The sequence below is a fragment of the Neopsephotus bourkii genome, unplaced genomic scaffold, assembly GCF_033783945.1.
Source record: "Neopsephotus bourkii isolate Nb327-2 ecotype Australia unplaced genomic scaffold, CSIRO-AGI_Nbou_v1 NB_30, whole genome shotgun sequence".
In the NCBI taxonomy this organism is placed as follows: Eukaryota; Metazoa; Chordata; class Aves; order Psittaciformes; family Psittacidae; genus Neopsephotus; species Neopsephotus bourkii.
The window spans coordinates 1,038,299-1,055,909 of NW_026900547.1; the positions used below are offsets into that span (position 1 = coordinate 1,038,299).

Genomic DNA, 17,611 nt, shown 5'->3' on the forward strand with positions numbered 1-17,611 from the left:
CTAAGAATTATTGCCAAAGTCAACAAAAGAATGTTAAAAAAACTAGTCCCAAACAATCATGAATCCCCCCAAAATGGCTCACAGACGGTAACAATCAGTATCAAAACCACAGGTATGAATAATAATGTCATTCCTGACTTTCTTTTCCTATTTACCCTGCATTTTAAATTAGTTTATAATATTATAGTGACATCAACCCAAGTAGAAGGACAGTGAGAAAACAAACCAACAAGTCACTCACCAGACCCTCTGACAGGACACATGTCTGGAACAGACCCAATGGCCCAGCACTGGCCAGACTTGCAGCAGCATTGCCTTTTGGTGAACCTACCAGGAAGCTCCTGTGCACAGCGGCCGTTCACTATGCTGGAGAAACATGTACTTGCCCTCTGATCTGGAAATTAATTTAAAAATAAAACCATTCCTGAATGCTGACTAGGAGAAAAGCTTATGAATTTCAAAAGACGTCGTAGTAATTACAATAACCGAGCACATCCTGATATTTTGGTTAAAAACGCATATTATCTTAAACTGGGAAGAATAAATAATTTGTATTAATAAGGATTACATTCTTCACTTTTCTCCTAAGGAGAAATTATACAAAGTATACAAAATATATAAATTATAGTTTAATACTACAAGCATTTAGAAACACAACAACTTTCAGACTGGTTTTCATTTAAGGGAAGGAGAACCTGTGATATAAGGGCCTGCTTTAGTGCACTAAGGCATGTGATTTGTGTGCAGTTGGTTTTGGGAACTGACTTTGGCAACTACATTGTAAACCATGCCAAAATCCATAGACATTTTGATCATATTGGAAATCATATGTTCTCAGTATTCCTGAGGCCAGAGACAATATACTTGACGTTTGGCATTCCTCAGATGACCCCGAGTAACAAAAGCTGGCTATGTTGTGCGAAAAACTATCCATGTGAAATCATTTGGAGGTCTTGTGTTGCTACTGGCTTACATCATTCATCTGTAATTCAAAACTCCTTTCAGAATTCCCATCCCTTTCTCAACATGAAAACAAAGTGCTTTGACATGTCTGAAAAAATAAGAACCATATGAGATCTAGAAAAGGCACTGTTATTAGCAATTGTTAATGTTTTTCACACATGGTATGCAGTACTATGGCTAATTCATTGGAATGGTTTATACTATATATTTGACATGTGCAGCTTCATAAAAGAAATCACAACATGTGAAAATAAGCATACTTTTGTTTTATAATACAGAAACAGATTTTAAATAAATTTTCTTGTAAAAACTGCATCTACTGAAACCAAATATTTGGTTTGTTTTGTTATCTGTTCCAGACAAATTACTGGCATTTCAGCATACCTTGCTTAATGACTCCTGAACTTATATATGTGCCTTATATTTGTCTCTAAAGGTTAAATTAACCTACATGAGATGGAGATTGAAATACCAAATAAGAATAAATGTTTGCCCCTTTAGGACCAAAGTGAGCTTAGCTTTTGGTTTCATCAGATGCAAGTTTGAGGAACAAATATCACAGTATCACAGTATGTTAGAGATTGGAAGGGACCTCAAAAGATCATCTAGTCCAATCCCCCTGCCGGAGCAGGAACACCTAGATAAGGTTACACAGCAACGTGTCCAGGCGGGTTTTGAATGTCTCCAGAGAAGGAGACTCCACAACCTCCCTGGGCAGCCTGTTCCAGTGTTCCGTCACCCTCACTGAGAAGTTTCTTCTCAGGTTTAAGTGGAACCTCTTGTGTTCCAGTTTGTACCCATTGCCTCTTGTCCTGTCATTGTTTGCCACTGAGAAGAGCCTGGCTCCATCCTCGTGACACTCCCCCTTTATATATTTATATACACTAATAAGGTCACCCCTCAATCTTCTCTTCTCCAAACTATAGAGACCCAGCTCCCTCAGTCTTTCCTCATAAGGGAGATGCTCCACTCCCTTAATCATCTTAGTTGCCCTGCGCTGGACTCTCTCCAGCAGGTCCCTGTCCTTCTTAAACTGAGGGGCCCAGAACTGGACACAAAAATATAATGAACATTTCTTATGTTTGCCTAAACAACAAAGAGTTATTAGTTGCTTTTTTCCTAAGAAGATCCGGATCTGAGGCAGGAGTTATCAAGCTACAATACAGTCAACACAGAGGGATCTACAATCCACATAAAGATGGTTGCAGTGGCAATCATCATCAGAAGATGATGAAAACTAACAAATTTTAAGCAGCTGATCAGCGATAATAGGGAGTTAGCACAGTTTAGCATAGGGGGCAGTGCTAGATGACTGGGACAGAAGTTCTTCTGCTGTTTATAAGTTGCCTTAATAACTCTGAGAGCACTAAAAGCCTTCAGGTTGAAATACCTACCAATACAGCGGGAGCTATCCATAGATGTAACATAACCCCGTGTACATACGCAGAAATAACTTCCCACGGTGTTAGAGCATACACCACCATCACAGAGTCCTGGGATGATGTTGCATTCATCAATATCTATGCAAAAAGGAAAAGACATGGAATAATTAGCAGAGCACTTTTATATAGTGTATTAAAAAGAGGGAAAGACCTTTTCTGATATGCAACAATTATTAAACTCAGACTGAATAACAAATTGCTGGTGTTTGAATACTGCAAACAATTTTGTTTCCCATCTCATGGAGCTTTCTTTACACATTCAAGGGCTGTACCACTTCAAGTTGCAGAGTATGTGAGCGCAGTCTGGAATTTCCCTGAAGTGACACACACTGACTGCCATCTCCAGGAAGCACACAATAGCTACAATGCAACATCAAAATACTCATCTGGATATTGAGCTGAAGGAAGGAGGATGGGACAGAAGTCAACTATGACAACTCTTGGCTTCTGCAACCACAGAAATATTCCTTATCAGATCTGACTGCTTTCTAGCATTCTAATATTCTAACTATAAGCAAGAATTTTGTCCAATCTGTTCAAATCCAGCCAAATGTTGCATTTTTACTTCAGATATTTTTAATCCATTTAAATGTTTCTGCTACCTAAAAGCAGTGCTCTCATATGAACACTTAAACAATTTTGTATGTAAATATATATAAAGTGAGATGTCATTAAGCTGATGAATGAGCTGCTGTACGTAACAAGGGGTTCCTAGGGCATTCAGCATCAGCCTGAGAGCACCTTTCCCAGCACAAACTGGAAGCAAAATTAGGAGCTGAGGCAATGATAAGCAACAAGAGGAAGCACAGCAAAGCAAACTGAAATGGAAGAACTACAAATGGGAAGAACAGTGTGAGACTAAAGACTGGATCATTATCATTTATAAAAATGAGCCATTTAAGTAACCATTCTAAAACTGTGACAATCTTTAGACATATGAATATTTTTACGGTTGTTTTAGTAACCTAATTTTACTTTTAAGTGACCTTTTTACACTAGCTTTTTGAGTGGCTTTCAACAACTGTGAACTGTAGCCCAGGTGCAACATGGGAGGCATTCTGAGAAAACATGAGAAAATGTGGGCCAACTTTCTAACTATCTTGATATGAGTTATGCTTTCCACTTGGAATGATGTAATACCACAGGTTTTGCATGGCCTGATACAAAAGATAGTCACAGATACCAGACTTCAGCTTGACTTGTTTGTAAAAGTCTGGATGCAGTATTAATTTAAATCAGCTTTCATACTGTGAAACAAAAATCTAAACAAAAAGGACTGTTGAACCCACACTGTCATGTGTCTAATAATGCAGGAGGAGTACCAGAAAGAGCATATGACAGAAATTATCTTGTGATGACACTGTGAAGGTCTTCACATTCCTTTCAAGAAAGCCTTGGGACCCCACAGACCATTCCTTGTACTTTTCCACAGACCTATCATATCCTTGGACTTGTCACTCTAGAAATTCTCTTGAGATAAATGACTGAGAAATAGTTCTTAGGAGTCTTTTATGTGATGAAGACTTTGCTCTCTCCCTTTCTTAAATTCTCCACACACTCAGAGAAAATGAACAGTGTCAAAAAAATCTGGTGCACACAGGGACTATGTTAAAAAGGTTAACTCCCCACTGTGAGAAGGTTCACATATGAAGAACTCCCTTTAGATATGAGTCTAGAGAAAGCACCTTTTACTTAAAGGAAAATGAAGTTTTGCCACAACACCAGTAAGAGTATTCAAACTATTCTTTGCAAAATGAAAGTATGAATAAAACATTCCCTTTCCCACTAGCATGTCACTTGGAGTATCAGGAGTATCGTTGTGGAAAAGACAATTTATCTTACAGGTAACATGTCTTCAGAATTCCTAACTAGTCCACACATATAACCATCCTGTGGACTTTGTCGTTTGTTTTATACTATGTAATAGAATCAGAGAAAGTGAAAACTTTGTCTTTTTATAAGGTTATTTAAGCAACTTATAGGACAACCAAATTTTAAATTTTACATTAAAAGAGTTACAAAATGATGAAAACTACTCCCCACATTTCAGACATCTGCTCTAAGATGTACAAAGCAACATGTCATTTTTGCTAAATCAAAACACTTTTAAGAAATAATGCTTTCACTTAAGACTTCATAACTACCCACTGCAAAGATTCCAGAATTGCAAATGATGGTATAAATAAAACTCCACTAATTCTTCAGAAAATCTCTGAAATCTTCCATTGACTTACCATATTAAAGACAATAATAATGTGGTGAAATACCACCTGATTTAATTAATGCAATGAAACTATGCGTACAAATCAAAACAGAAACAGAACTGTTGCATATCTTACTGAGATCTTTCATGCAGTACAGATCTTTCACAACCTGTAAGTCTTTTAAACATGAATACTGTCTCCTGTATGCAGACGCAGTCTGAAACATCGTATCAGAAAAACAGGCATGAAAACTGGATGAGATGAGGACTCTGTGGGAAGAACTTACTTTTTATGGAAAGTGACACCTTCCCAATGGCAGTCACTGGAAGCTCGTACAAGAAAACTCCCTTTTTTAGCATCTCTTAAAACACACCTTTGATTTCTAGGGGATACTACACTACCCTTTTTCACCACTACTGTAGTGGTTCCAAAAATAAATTCCAAGACTAACTATAAAGTTCATAGGCACCCAGACTTTGATAAAGAGATTAGCAACATGGTGATCAGTTTATCACCATGGAAGTACTGTCTGAAATGCAAATGCTGTACACATGAATGAGATGGCACAAAGCTGGTAGCAACTGCCAGCAGTTCGATTTAAGAATCCATGTGCTAGGAATATAGTGTTTTCAAATACCTGTTTCATTCAAGTTTTCATTCAACAAGTTTGCCGATGACACCAAGCTGTGTGGTTTGGTTGATGACTCTGGAGGGAAGGAATGCCATCCAGAGGGACCCTGACACGCTTGAGAGGTGGGCCAATGCCAACCTCATGAAGTTCAACCAAGCCAAATGCAAGGTCCTACACCTGAGTCAGGGCAACCCCAGGCACAGCTACAGGTTGGGCAGAGAAAAGATTCAGAGCAGCCCTGTGGAGAAGGACTTGGGGGTGTTGGTTGATGAGGAAATGAACATGAGCTGGCTTCAATGTGCACTCGCAGCCCAGAAAGCCTGGGCTGTATCAAAAGGAGCGTGACCAGCAGGTCGAAGGAGGTGATCCTGCCCCTCTACACTGCTCTCATGAGACCCCACTTGGGAGTACTGTGCACAGTTCTGGTGTCCTCAGCATAAGAAGGACATGGAGCTGTTGGAGCAAGTACAGAGGAGGCCATGAGGATGACAAGGGGGCTGGAGCATCTCCTGTTTGAAGACAGTTGGGGCTGTTCATATGAAGGGAGCCTACAAGGATGCTGGAGAGGTAGTCTTCTTCAGAGACTAGCAATAGGACAAGAGATAATGGGTTTAAATTTAAACATGGGAAGTTCAGGTTAGATATAAGGAAGAAGTTCTTTACTGTGAGGGTTGTGAGGCACTGGAAGAGGTTGCCCAAAGAGCCATGGGTGACATGGTCTAGTGTGAGATCCATGGCTGGGTGGTTGGAACTAGGTGGTCTTTCTAGATGATCTTTTGACCTTACTATTTTCTTCCTTGCTAGATTCTTTCCAACCCTAATTATTCTGTGATTCTATTGAGTCAGTTACTCTCTTACAGAGGTTCTTTAATCTTGTAGGCTCAATAGCATTTATTTTTTTCTTTTTTTTTTTATTTTTTTTAATAACTGAGCTACAACAGCAGCTACTATACATAAGGATAAATAAACGTAAGAAAAATGAATCTTTAAAAATCTCACTACTAAAAGCAAGCATGCACTTGAAAACTGGAAGCTTTCTCTTTGTTTTTACTTTTCTTGGCACAGGTACCTGTTACTTTAAAGGCAGTAATCCTAATTACAAGAACACAACACCTGATTTTCTACCAAAGGAAACCAAATTCCAAACTCGTTGGTCATACAGCACAAAGCCCATTGAGGTAATGTGTAGGTGGAGTCTGCAGCACTGGCAAGACAGATGAAGAAAGTAGTAAGCCATTTCTGCAAAGCTGCAAGACATAGACTATCCTTCTCACCTGGCTACATGCACTGTAAGGGCTCTTAAACACTGTCTAGGGCTCTTGTCCAAGAGTGACAGGGAGCTGGGAAGGGAACAAGTACCTTCCTGAAATTTGGGCAATGACCAGAGTGGAAAGAATACTCCAGTTATCCCCATGCAGAGAAAAAAGCCTCTTTTTTAACCAATTAACATGGAGAACCCTTGTGGAAGAAAAATCTTACTTACTGGAAAAGTACGGAGTCAATGGATTTTTTGATTCACTAGTTTTTGAGCTAAATCTCTGTCTTTCCTTCCTCCTCCCTGGTTCTTGCATGTGAAATTCTTCCAACAAAATCTCCATTACTTGTGTCTGGAAATTCTGAGACTTTACCTCACAAAGAGCTGTTTTTAGGATGGCTGACTGGGGAGCTCTCTTCCCTTCCTCAAAAATACATAAATTAATGGTCCTAGGGAAAATGGGTCAAAGATAGCAAGGGGAGACACTGTTTTAAAGGTGAAAAATGGTGGCATGAATGGCTGTGGTCCCAATATTGCATGTGAGATGAGAAAGCCAGTCTTAATCTGAGAACCAATGTGTGGCATAAACTTTGCAAGTGTGAGCATTAATAGGTGAATCTGCCAATAAAAACCCGAGGTTGACTACCTGTCATCCAGAATTCATGACTTTTACTGCTACAGTAAGCAGGAATTTACGACTGAGTTAAAAGTCAGAGAAAAAGTGCTCTCAACTGCTGGGTTCTGAAAGAAGGCTCCTTGAAAATAGTTTTAGTCCACAGTAATACCTGGTAGTATCAAATCTGAGTAACACAGAATGTAATGAAATTATACATTAAAGCATGAAAACCAGAAATAGAATGGCTTCTTTTAAAAGGTTCTTTGCATTTTAGTGCCAGGTTACCAAAAAAATAAAAAAAAATAGCCTTTGTCATACAGTCCTAGTTCTTTGATGTCAATGGTACAATATTTTGGAAGAGCATCAGAGCTATCATAGCTCCTACAGTACCTTTGACTTTAAAGGGTGTCATAATTACTTTCACTCAAGGAGTATGATGTTATTTTTAATTTGAGAAGAGTAAGTGGAACGCATTTATTAGATCTTTAAATAACTAATAAGTAGTAGTCAATCTCATATGTAAATCAGTAAGAACAACTGAAAGCTTATTTCTCCTTTCAGTTTATCTATAGATAATCCATCACCAAACAAAACAGATGCAAGTTTCATTAATTCTGAAAGACAATTTCCTAAAAATTAACAGAATTTCATTCCCAAAAATACAATGAAAACTTAATACATTGTATTTGTGTTCTATGCCAAAAAAGAGAAGGGTATGGGGTTTTCTTTTGTTCATTTAACACATCACACGAGTGCTCCAGATCCCTTAAATACTCTTCACTGATATGCAATTGCCATTGACTTCTGAAAGGTTAGTGACAGTAAACTGTAATCAGAGGCTCAAAATAAATGCAATAAACTTACTGTATACCTTTTTGGCATTTGACTGGGTTCTTTTTAAATAAATACAGGAATATAATGTAAGCAAAAAGCCCAGCAAAGCAGTATTTACTGCTTAGCATAGTTCTAGCAAAATCCATTATGGCACAAAAAGCACAACATGAACATTCCTACTTATTCTAACAATAGCTGTTATTTCCAAAAGGAACCACAGGAGAAAAAATACTAAACCGCAAAATACATGTGGATGTTTGAGGGCAAAGGATATATCAGGGGATCTCAAATCCCTCCTTATTAAGTAGAAGACTAGCTGTTAAATAAGAAAGGTCTGAATAGTTAGTGTAAAATTCCAGCCTCTGCCTCTGAGCACTGGAGCCTTGCCTGGCTATTGACTCCAACTTGGATTTTGTCCTTTGTAGCCAGTAACTAATACTTGATCTAGTTTTCCATACTTAAAGAAAAAAGTGAGCAGAATACTCCATACTGTATTATTTCTATATCATGTTTTAAATAAAAAACTGCATTCCCAGTGGCCTAATCCATATATATAAATGATGTAACTTCACTCAGATGATGAGTCCCAGTAACTGAAAGTATAATTGCTTAAAGGACTGTCTATAGTTTTATCCTGTAAATCTGACACTGACAGATAATGAATTCTCAAAGCCTTTATTCATATATATACACACATATATATGTGTGTGTGTATACGTGTATACATATATATGTGTGTGTGTGTGTGTGTATATATATACATATAGATATATGAGCCCAATTAAAACTAAGCTTGGTTTCCATTCTTGTTCCATTCTTGGAATAATGTAATCATGGTAATATACTGGCATAATTTTGGCTATACCACCTTGGCTATGAAACATGGGGAAACAGACAAGAAACGGTTTTATCATTTTTGGTTTGGTTTGGTTTGGTTTTGGTTTTGTTTTTTTTCCCCAGGAAAAAAGAAAAAAAAAGGTACAAACTGGGCACTGTGGATCTGTGGGTTGTTATTTGCATAATTCCCTGTGAGGATGTACATAACCAAGGAAGCTAGTGGGGAAGCTGTGAACGGGGACTAATTAGTATCTAACTTCTGCCATAGGCAGAAATGGCAGGGGCTTAGAAGAAATAAAGCCAGCATATGTGACCTGTTCTTCAGTAAGCTGCCAACAATGCAGGAAATGAAAATCCATTTATTACTGAACTATGAAATAACAGCAACTATTTCAGACTCTGGATGCTATTTCACTTTTATTATACACAATCCCATAAGAATCACAGATTTTTAAGCAAATATATGTTAAAAGTGAATTCACTTTTTCCTGTGGACACTATAGGGAAAACTGCTGAATAACAATTTTTACAAATAAAATGGAGCTTTACACAGGTTAAAGAAGTAGCATGCAAAGAATGATTTAATTACTGTTTTCAGAAGGAAGGAAACATCACAAATAAGTTCTTCTTTGGGCGCCAAAGCTGGAGTTCGGATGCCAGGCAGAAACATAACCTACATAATATGACTGGAATTTTTCTGGATCTCTATTAAAACATCTATTTGATGCATTTTAACTGCATCCTTGCCTGACAGGAGGTATCAGGTCTCCTTCACAGGGAGCTCTTTAGAGTTAACAGCAGTAAAGCATGAGCACTGTCGTGGACAGAATACAGACACCATCAGTAATCAAGACAACGGTCTTGTGATCAAGTAGGCAACTATAACAGCAGGTCGGTTTTTTGCTATTAGCAATGAATAGAAACAGATAATTCTTCCTTTGGGCTTCTTTCTACATAGAGGGAGAGGAGAAAACAGTGTTTCTGCAAGGCTCCTGGTGTTCCCTTTTAAAATGGTTCAAATGGATCTTCTTTCCCTGTGAACATCACTGCTTCCTGCAAAGCCCTAAACCTCTGTGCATACCTATCATCATGCTTTTGTATACAGTTAGGTAGATAAACATGCACACATGCATAGACACATACACAACTGCTTCTATTTCTACTCAAGCATGGTAAAAAAAGCTCTGTTTCTATGGGTGCAGTTCTATTTCTTTTAAACTGTCTCTTTGAAGGTTTCAACAAGAAACAGCCAGGTTTCCTCTAGAAAAACTCCTGACAAGAATACCATTGTGTACTGAGCAGAAACTGAAACTAGTCAACATAAAAACAAAACAAAACAAAACAAAACAAAAAAACAAAAAAAAAAAAAAAAAAAAAAAAAAAACAGAAGGAGGTGGAGGACAGGACCAGAGAAAAATAGCTTTGGATATTGTTTTTTACTTACTCTTCAGTATTACTTGCAATGAAACCAAGTGAAAATACAACATTTTCACTTCTAAAGTGTGATTTTCAAACTGATTGTATTACTTAATTTTTCTGTGAATCCTGCATTGTAAGCAAAACTAAGCAAAACTCTGAGACAGCTTCCAAAATCGGTCACAAACCATGTCTTTGTTTGTCATTGAATACTGAGTATAATGTAATTTGGTAACATACTTAAATTGATGCCTAACCATAAGCCAAAGCCTTGAACAAGCAGTCCTCTTATCTGTGCAATTTGAATATGAAGGTACCTACTTGCTGGGAGGAAGTTGGAGAGTTCTAATTTCTTTTGAAGGCATTGCAATTTCAGTCAAATCAGTGAAGTCTTCATCAAACCCACAAAACCTCACCATTTTTCTATCATATTACTTTATACGGGATCATTTTTAATTGTATGAACATGTTTACTGAATAAACATGGTCTATGTTTATTAAACTATGCTTATTAAACATGGTCTGTGCTATCAAACTTGGGTTTTTATCTAAAAAGTAGGACATTTCCTATGTTTTTTACTTACCCAGGCCCTTCAAGTGTAAGAGAGGTAATTTCTTACACTCATTGCTAAAATTGCCACAGTTGCTTTTAACGCTCTTGTCAGTAGGCTGAAAATACCTACATCTGTATTGGAGTATTTTGGATATTTTTGAGAAAACAAAAAAATCCTAGTAACTCACGTGCAGTTATATGCTGTTAACAGATACACTTTTTATCAATAGTACTAAATTTTGAAACAGGATGAACACTATCTTTACCCACATAAGTCAGACAGAAAAAAAACACCTAATGCAAAATGAGACCAAAGTAGAAACAGACCCTGCAACTATTCAGAACCTTTTATTTCATTAAATTCCATTCCATTTTAATGCTTTACTTAACTACTTTTTAGGTATTTTCTATGACAACATCACTTACCTTCACACTTTTGAGTTGCCTCATTCTGCTTGTGACCAGCAGGACACTTACACTCATATGAACCTACTGTATTAATGCAGTTTCCTCCTTGGCAGACTCCAGGAATAGCCTGGCATTCGTCAACATCTACAAAGACAAAAAAGAATGATTACTTGGCACGAGATACAAAATTTCATCATGAATTTTGCTGACAGACAGAAAGCTCTGAAATTATTCTTAAAAATAACTAAAGCAAACCCCAGCATATTCCTCTGCTTCAGCCACTAATATAAAATTCAGCAGTAATGTGACCCAAACCTCCATGTGTGTTGTGTTTAACTCCACTTAAGCTCAAAATGTACTACATGCAGAGATCAATTTAATACCATTTTCTGTTCCTGGATTATAATTAAGTATGGAATTCAATTATAGAGTTAAAGCAATACACTGCCTAACGAAATAAAATCCACAATTTTATTTCATTCCTTTCTCTATTATGATTAAAGTACCTATTTAAGATAGGTACTTTTTCCTAAGATTTTTCATTAGTGCCAAATAAACAAATAATACTAACCGTTATCCTATTTTCCATTTCCAGAAGTGGAAAATTTTCTGTTAGCTTACATGCAGTATTAAATGAAGCAGCTAGTAAACTTTATTTAACATGCAGAAGAAATGGCTTCTTTCCTCTTAACATTCATGTTCATTTTCTTTATGTCATTTTCTTTATGCCTACTTTTTCCCACAGCCAGCTCTTTGTCACTCAATGTAGAGAACAGCAAGATACAGATGGGGTAGGACAACCATATTAATAGTAGAAAGAAGTATTCCTTTTCAGGAGGCATTATGTCAAGGCCCCCACAAGATAGTGAAAGTCCACTCGAGTTTGTGGATTATCAGGTTTTGGTTTTGTTACTCCTAATGTTTGTGCTATAGATAAAACCTTGTCCATCCACCTATTTTTTCATTTAAGCAGGTATAATTTCTCATAGTCCAGGAAGAAGGCACAGGTTTATATATATATGGTTTTTTTTTTACTTATTTTAACCACTGGACTTGGGTTTAAGTTGGAAAAGTTTGTATTTACATTGTGAATCTGTGCTGATTTAATTAGCACAATGTTGTGTCCAACAGATTGGAAATGGATTTAGGACTCAAAAGCATAAACTTTCCACAAGCATTTTTTTTTTTTTTAAATAAATAAATAGTGCTTGGTACAATCTCGTTGGTCTGGAAAGCAAACTTTTCATCTCTGAAGTATTTTAAGAAAGTTGAACATGATTTAGTAACATTAGACAGAAAATAGGTTCTATCATTTATTCACACCCAGCCCACTCAGTAGCTCCCTTCTCAATAAGACTAATAATGGCGTTTGACTTTTGATCCTTAGGCCTCAAACTGCATTCATTATATTCAGCATGCCTGTGCCTTGTGTCAGTTATTAATGCTTATTTAAATTAAGCCAACTGTGTCAGCAGATCAGGGGTTAAAAATAACCACTGCGTATCTTTCACAGTTCTGTAAGTCACAGATGTCAAATAGCAATAAACGGCAGTAGCAGAAGTAGCAGCTGGAAATGAGTACTTCCCAGAAACAAAAAAGTAACACTGAAGTTTCAAAGTAAATAAAAGTTTAAGATCTACTGATTCTGTTAGTTTCAATTCCAATCCTGTGTTTTCAAAAGGACAAATAAATGCAGTGTCTGAAAAGCTGATCCCAAGCACAGTGCTTGTCCAGTGAAGAAACCACAAATGGTATCACTATGCAAGGGGAGATCATACAGATCTTTGAATCACATGCACTACCTTGCTTTTCTCTGTTAACATCAATCTTAATTTGTGAGAGCTTACACATTAACTATTGTGAGTCATATTAAACTGTAAAGATAGTAAGTATATTCAACTTCAACGTTAGCTGAAAAATATATATAAACAGTCCAAGCCTGATGTTTGGGGTTTTTTTGTAAGTATCACTTTTTGATTGGATATAAGGAGGAAATTCTTTCCTGTTAAGGTGGTGAGGCACTGGAATAGGTTGCCCAGAGGGCAGATCCCTGGCAGTGTTCAAGGACAGGTTGGACGAGGCCTTGGGTAATATGGTTTAGAGCGAGGTGTCCCTGCCCATGGCAGGGGGGGCTGCAACTTGACAATCTTAAGGTCCTTTCCAACCCTAACTATTCTATGATCCTATGATAAAAAAATAAGTTTGCTGTAATATGTCATTACTGTTTTGGAACTGAGAAAGGACAAAAGTATTTTCTTAAAAGGGCATATTGTTTTAATTTCTTCCTAAATGCCGTTTTAAGATCTATTTCTTCTGAAAATACAAGAAATTTGAAAAGAAGGCTATTTTATTTACTTTGTTGTACCTTTGACAGTCAGGCTAAGCCACAGAGGAGTTTTAGCATTATTAATTATCCATTTACTTATGTTTTTAAACCCCAACCACATTAACACAATAAACTTTTTGCCATAAACAGAAAATTGGATTAATAATTCTTTAGATATATTTCTGTATATAAAGGTTCAATATGCTATAGGTTCGGCAGAAAGTTTCCGGGTTTGATGATATTTCAAAGGTTTGATAACATTTGGCAAGTGAAAAAAGGTTCTTCACTTTTGCAGTTTTCTCTGCAAAATGCCTGCAGGATTTGCACAGCTAACTTTAAACATGGATCTCTGAAAGCACAGCCAAACTCAGCTTCACATTCTGATGAGTGGACTCTGTAGATCCAAAAAGCTCAGGAAAAATAAATTCTCTCATGTTATACATAGATATTGGAGAATGCACTTTTCATTTACAATGCTAGTAATAACAATTACCCAGACAGAAATTTTCTCTTAAATTGAATAGCCACAATTCTTGTTCAAGAAATGACTGAATAGGAACTTTTGGGGGGAGGAGGGAAAAGAAACAAACAGAAAAAAAAACAACAAAACCCACCCCCCCAAAAAAAACCACCCACAAAACAACTGAAAAACCAAACCAAAACAAAGCAAACCAAAACAAAACCCAAACAAAATATTAATTTAAAGGATTATTTTGATTGGTTTTGCTTCTTTAATTTTTAGAAAGCTGCTTATGCAAAAATGAAATAGCACCACCACCATAATGTTCTACACAAGCACCTTACAGAGAATATAATTAACCTCAAAAAGATGCTAAAGGGCCATTTCTGATACACTGAGATTGCAACATGGGCATCCTGTGAAGAGTAGAAGAAACTTCGTTCTCAGAAGTCAAATTTTGTCACCTTCTTTGATATGTAATGCATATTGAAATTATAACCTATATTCCGATAGTATGGCTTGCAAGTTGTACTGATTTTGACATGTCCGTAACAACTTCTGAACTAGGCTATCTGCTGATTCATTCCCTTAAAAAATGCCAAGCATTCAAACTATGGACTGTGTGATTCTGGTCTAATCAATATGTGAGAAAATTACAGTTTTACTGAATACCAAGGGGGTTTGTGTTCATTTAACAAAAATCTATGTAAATCTGAGAAGACAAAAAAAAAAAAAAAGGCAGAAAGAAAAGCATTAAAAAAACATTACCCAGATCACTGTATCCATTTCTAAAACCCGTAGAGAAAATATTTAATACCAGTCTCATTTGGCCTTTCAGATAGATGTTATTACACTTAGAGAACAACTGTTTTCTGAAATGCTAATATTCCTCTCTTTTTAATTTTTTTGTAGCACATTCCCCCTCCCAGAGGTCTACCTTGACTCTTATTTTCCTCTTCACGGTTCACCTCTGTGCAGTCATACCTGCTATTGCAGCTTCTATCTATGCACAAGTTGCAGATCTCCCATTCTTTACTGCTTTTATTTGGATTAAGCTCTTCATTCCCCTTTTTTTGCCAGAATGAGTTTGGCACAGAAATTTTAAGTCTTGATTGCATTGCCTTGCAGTATTGCACTGTAGTAGCAAGAATCTTAGTCCAAATTTGTCTCTTCAGCATACCACTTGGCTCCCTCCTAGAGTTTTTACTTTAGCTGACTGTTGGAGGTTTTTTTTACCCCCTTTGAAAAACACTACTGTGCCACTTTTTTCTAAAATGTTCATATGTAGCTGTAGAGAAATCCTGGAGCTTATTTCTACAGGCTAGGTACCATAATACAGGGTTTGGAAAGGCAAACTGTCTCTACAGTGTTAAGTAACACATCCAATCCCTTCCTCCAGTAGGGTAGTCTGAAAATGCAGGACAGAGTGGACAACATGCTATCAACCTGCAAACACCACAGAACTTAGGTTGGGGGGAATTACCAGTACTCAGAACTTAAAAGAAACTATCTCAGCTGTTGAAAGGCAATGATTCTGTGGAACAGAGAAATTCTTCATCTCTCCTTTTCAACATGGAAAATCTTTCCATCATCTGTTTGTGCCTTACTATCATCCCGTGCTAATTCCTGAAGACACAAATGCAATCAGATTTTCCTATGTTGTAAGAAAATGCCAAAAATGTAGCAAAAATGATGGCTGTTTAAACTTCCCATCACACAAAGTAGATTATCACATTATTTCTATGCTTCCCAGCAGAATTCAGCAATGATGTTAACTGTGTAACTTCAAAATATTTGCCAGACATAATAAGCTGGCAAAAAAAGAAAACACGGTATTGTGAACATGGGTGCTAAAGAGCTCTACTGATCTCTCACATAATTAAATGAAGAACCAGAAGCTATGCCAGCATCACTTTGGCAGCAAAAGTTTAAGAATTCATTTTATCTTTCCAACTTCTTCACCATACAGAGGAGTTTGACTTACTTGAAGATTGTAATCAGCGTGTATGCCTTCAGTACACTGTTTCTGTTTATGATATTGTTCTAAAAAGAATATCTAAAATATACTAATCACTTCAAGATGAACAGTGAAATATAAGCTTTTATATGCAGACATATAAGGAAAAGCGCTATCAAGTATTTCTCCATACTGTAATTTGGATGCTTAAAGCAGTGTAAGCACAGAGAAAGAGAAAAGCAAATATTTTAAATGAAGAAAAATGATGGGATTTATTCTTGCTTAAAACTAATCTAAGTATTCTAAATGAAATAGATGCTTTTCTAAGATAATGCCGTGGGGAGTCCCATAGAAGTGAATTTGAGTTAATAGCTTCTGTTGTAGTTTCAGGTCAACCATACCTCTGTGTGAATGAAAACTGAAGGAAAAGTAAAAAAAAATAAATCTCATCAAGTTTGATTTTCTAAGAATTAAAAATCTTCCAACATCTTGATTTTCTCTCTATTTTTTAACTCATGTTTATGGAGGACTCTTAAAGAGTACTCTTACCAAGAGCTCTTATGGAGAAGAACTGAAATAGAAATCTAGCCGAACAACTCCGTTTGTTAGATATGTACCATTTTAAGCCACTGTATTATGATGCAGTGTAGGGGAAAGCAGCACTAAAAATCGTGCTGCAATGTATGGAGTCAGAGTGAAGATTGAAAGTGAAGAAATAGGGAAATAACAGTGAGAAAAGGAAGACACACTTCTTGTGAAGAAGAGGAACTTCCCTGAAACCTTTTATAACACCATGAGCATCAGAAGTTGCCTAAATCAGGATGTTTTTCAGAGAATCACAAACTAGTTGAGGTTGGAAGGGACCTCTGGAGGTCAGCTAATCCAACTGCCCTGCTCCAGCAGGGATACCTAGAGCAGGTTGTCAAGGACCACGTTCTGATGTTTTTGAATGTCTTCAAGGATGGACAATCTACAGTTTCTCCAGGCAAGCTGTGCCAATCCTTAGTCATCCTCACATGTTTCCTTACGTTGAGGAGGATTTTCCTGCTCCTCATAGAATCATAGATTAGTTAGGATTGGAAAGGACCTTAAGACCATCTAGTTCCAAACCCCTTGCCATGGGCAGGAGGGACACCTCACACTAAAACGTCCCAGTCAAGGCTCTGTCCAACCTGGCCTTGAACACTGCCAGGGACAGAGCATTCACAACCTCCCTGGGCAACCCATTCCAGTGCCTCACCACCCTCACAGTAAAGAACTTCCTCCTTATATCCAACCTAAACTTACCCTGTTTAAGTTTTAATCCATTACCCCTTGTTCTATCACTACAGTCCCTAATGAAGAGTTCCTCTCCAGCATCCTTGTAGGCCCTCTTTAGATACTGGAAGGCTGCTATGAGGTCTCCATGCAGCCTTCTCTTCTCCAGGCTGAACAGCCCCAGCTATCGCATGCCTTCATACAGGAGGTGTTCCAGTCCCCTGATCATCCTCATGGCCCTCCCCTGGACTTGTTCCAACAGCTCCATGTCATTTTTATGTTGACACCAGAACTGCACACAGTACTCCCAAGTGGGGTCTCATGACAGCCGTGTAGAGGGGCAGGATCACCTCCTTCGACCCAGCAGGTCATGCTCCTTTTGATGCAGCCCAGGCTTTCTGGGCTGTGAGTGCACACAGAAGCCAGGTGCTTCTCCACAGGGCTGCTCTGAA

General features: G+C 37.4%; 1 protein-coding gene across 1 annotated transcript in view; it reads right to left on the minus strand.

Annotated features, from left to right (window-relative positions):
• FBN2 (fibrillin 2) overlaps nucleotides 1-17,611 on the minus strand; it is a 158,197-nt gene that overhangs the window by 103,296 nt on the left and 37,290 nt on the right. Inside the window, exons 7-9 of the mRNA XM_061378346.1 lie at nucleotides 11,178-11,303; nucleotides 2,358-2,483; nucleotides 242-394 (exon numbers count right to left, since the gene is read on the minus strand). Coding sequence (XP_061234330.1) covers nucleotides 242-394; nucleotides 2,358-2,483; nucleotides 11,178-11,303 — 405 coding nt within the window. The remainder of the gene's footprint in view (nucleotides 1-241; nucleotides 395-2,357; nucleotides 2,484-11,177; nucleotides 11,304-17,611) is intronic.